Below are 506 nucleotides of genomic sequence, written 5' to 3' on the forward strand. Positions count from 1 at the left end.
CGCGGACCGCGGCCTCCCCGCGGCCCCCGCCCCCGCACGGGGGTGGAAGGTCCCCTGCCCTTCTCGGACCGGTCTCCCAGGCTCGTTCGCGAACCTTCCAACCTTCTCGTCTCTGCGCCCTCCCCCCTCCTCCCTCCCCTCTGTCTCGCCCTTTTCCCCCCTTCCCAGCAGCCGCCGGACGCAGGCGAGGCCGACAGACCTACAGCCGCTACCAGACCCTGGAGCTGGAGAAAGAGTTCCTATTTAATCCCTATCTGACTCGCAAGCGGCGAATCGAGGTGTCGCATGCGCTGGGACTGACAGAGAGACAGGTCAAAATCTGGTTCCAGAACCGGAGGATGAAGTGGAAAAAAGAGAACAACAAAGACAAGTTCCCCAGCAGCAAATGCGAGCAGGAGGAGCTGGAGAAGCAGAAGCTGGAGCGGGCCCCGGAGGCGGCGGACGAGGGCGACGCGCAGAAGGGCGACAAGAAGTAGGATCCAGCCGGGACTGCCAGGGCCGCGGCC

The 506-nt window shown here is 64.8% G+C and overlaps 1 protein-coding gene across 1 annotated transcript; it reads left to right on the forward strand.

Annotated features, from left to right (window-relative positions):
• Positions 1-80: 80 nt before the first annotated feature.
• Positions 81-500, forward strand: LOC103252741 (homeobox protein Hox-B8; the record flags this gene model as incomplete). Its single annotated transcript, XM_008051329.1, has 1 exon — positions 81-500. A coding segment is annotated over one exon (396 nt), but the record flags the coding sequence as incomplete, so codon positions are not given.
• Between the last annotated feature and the right edge of the window lie 6 nt (positions 501-506).

The sequence above is a fragment of the Carlito syrichta genome, unplaced genomic scaffold (genome assembly GCF_000164805.1).
Source record: "Carlito syrichta isolate Samal-C Ts95f unplaced genomic scaffold, Tarsius_syrichta-2.0.1 Scaffold169705, whole genome shotgun sequence".
Lineage (NCBI taxonomy): Eukaryota > Metazoa > Chordata > Mammalia > Primates > Tarsiidae > Carlito > Carlito syrichta.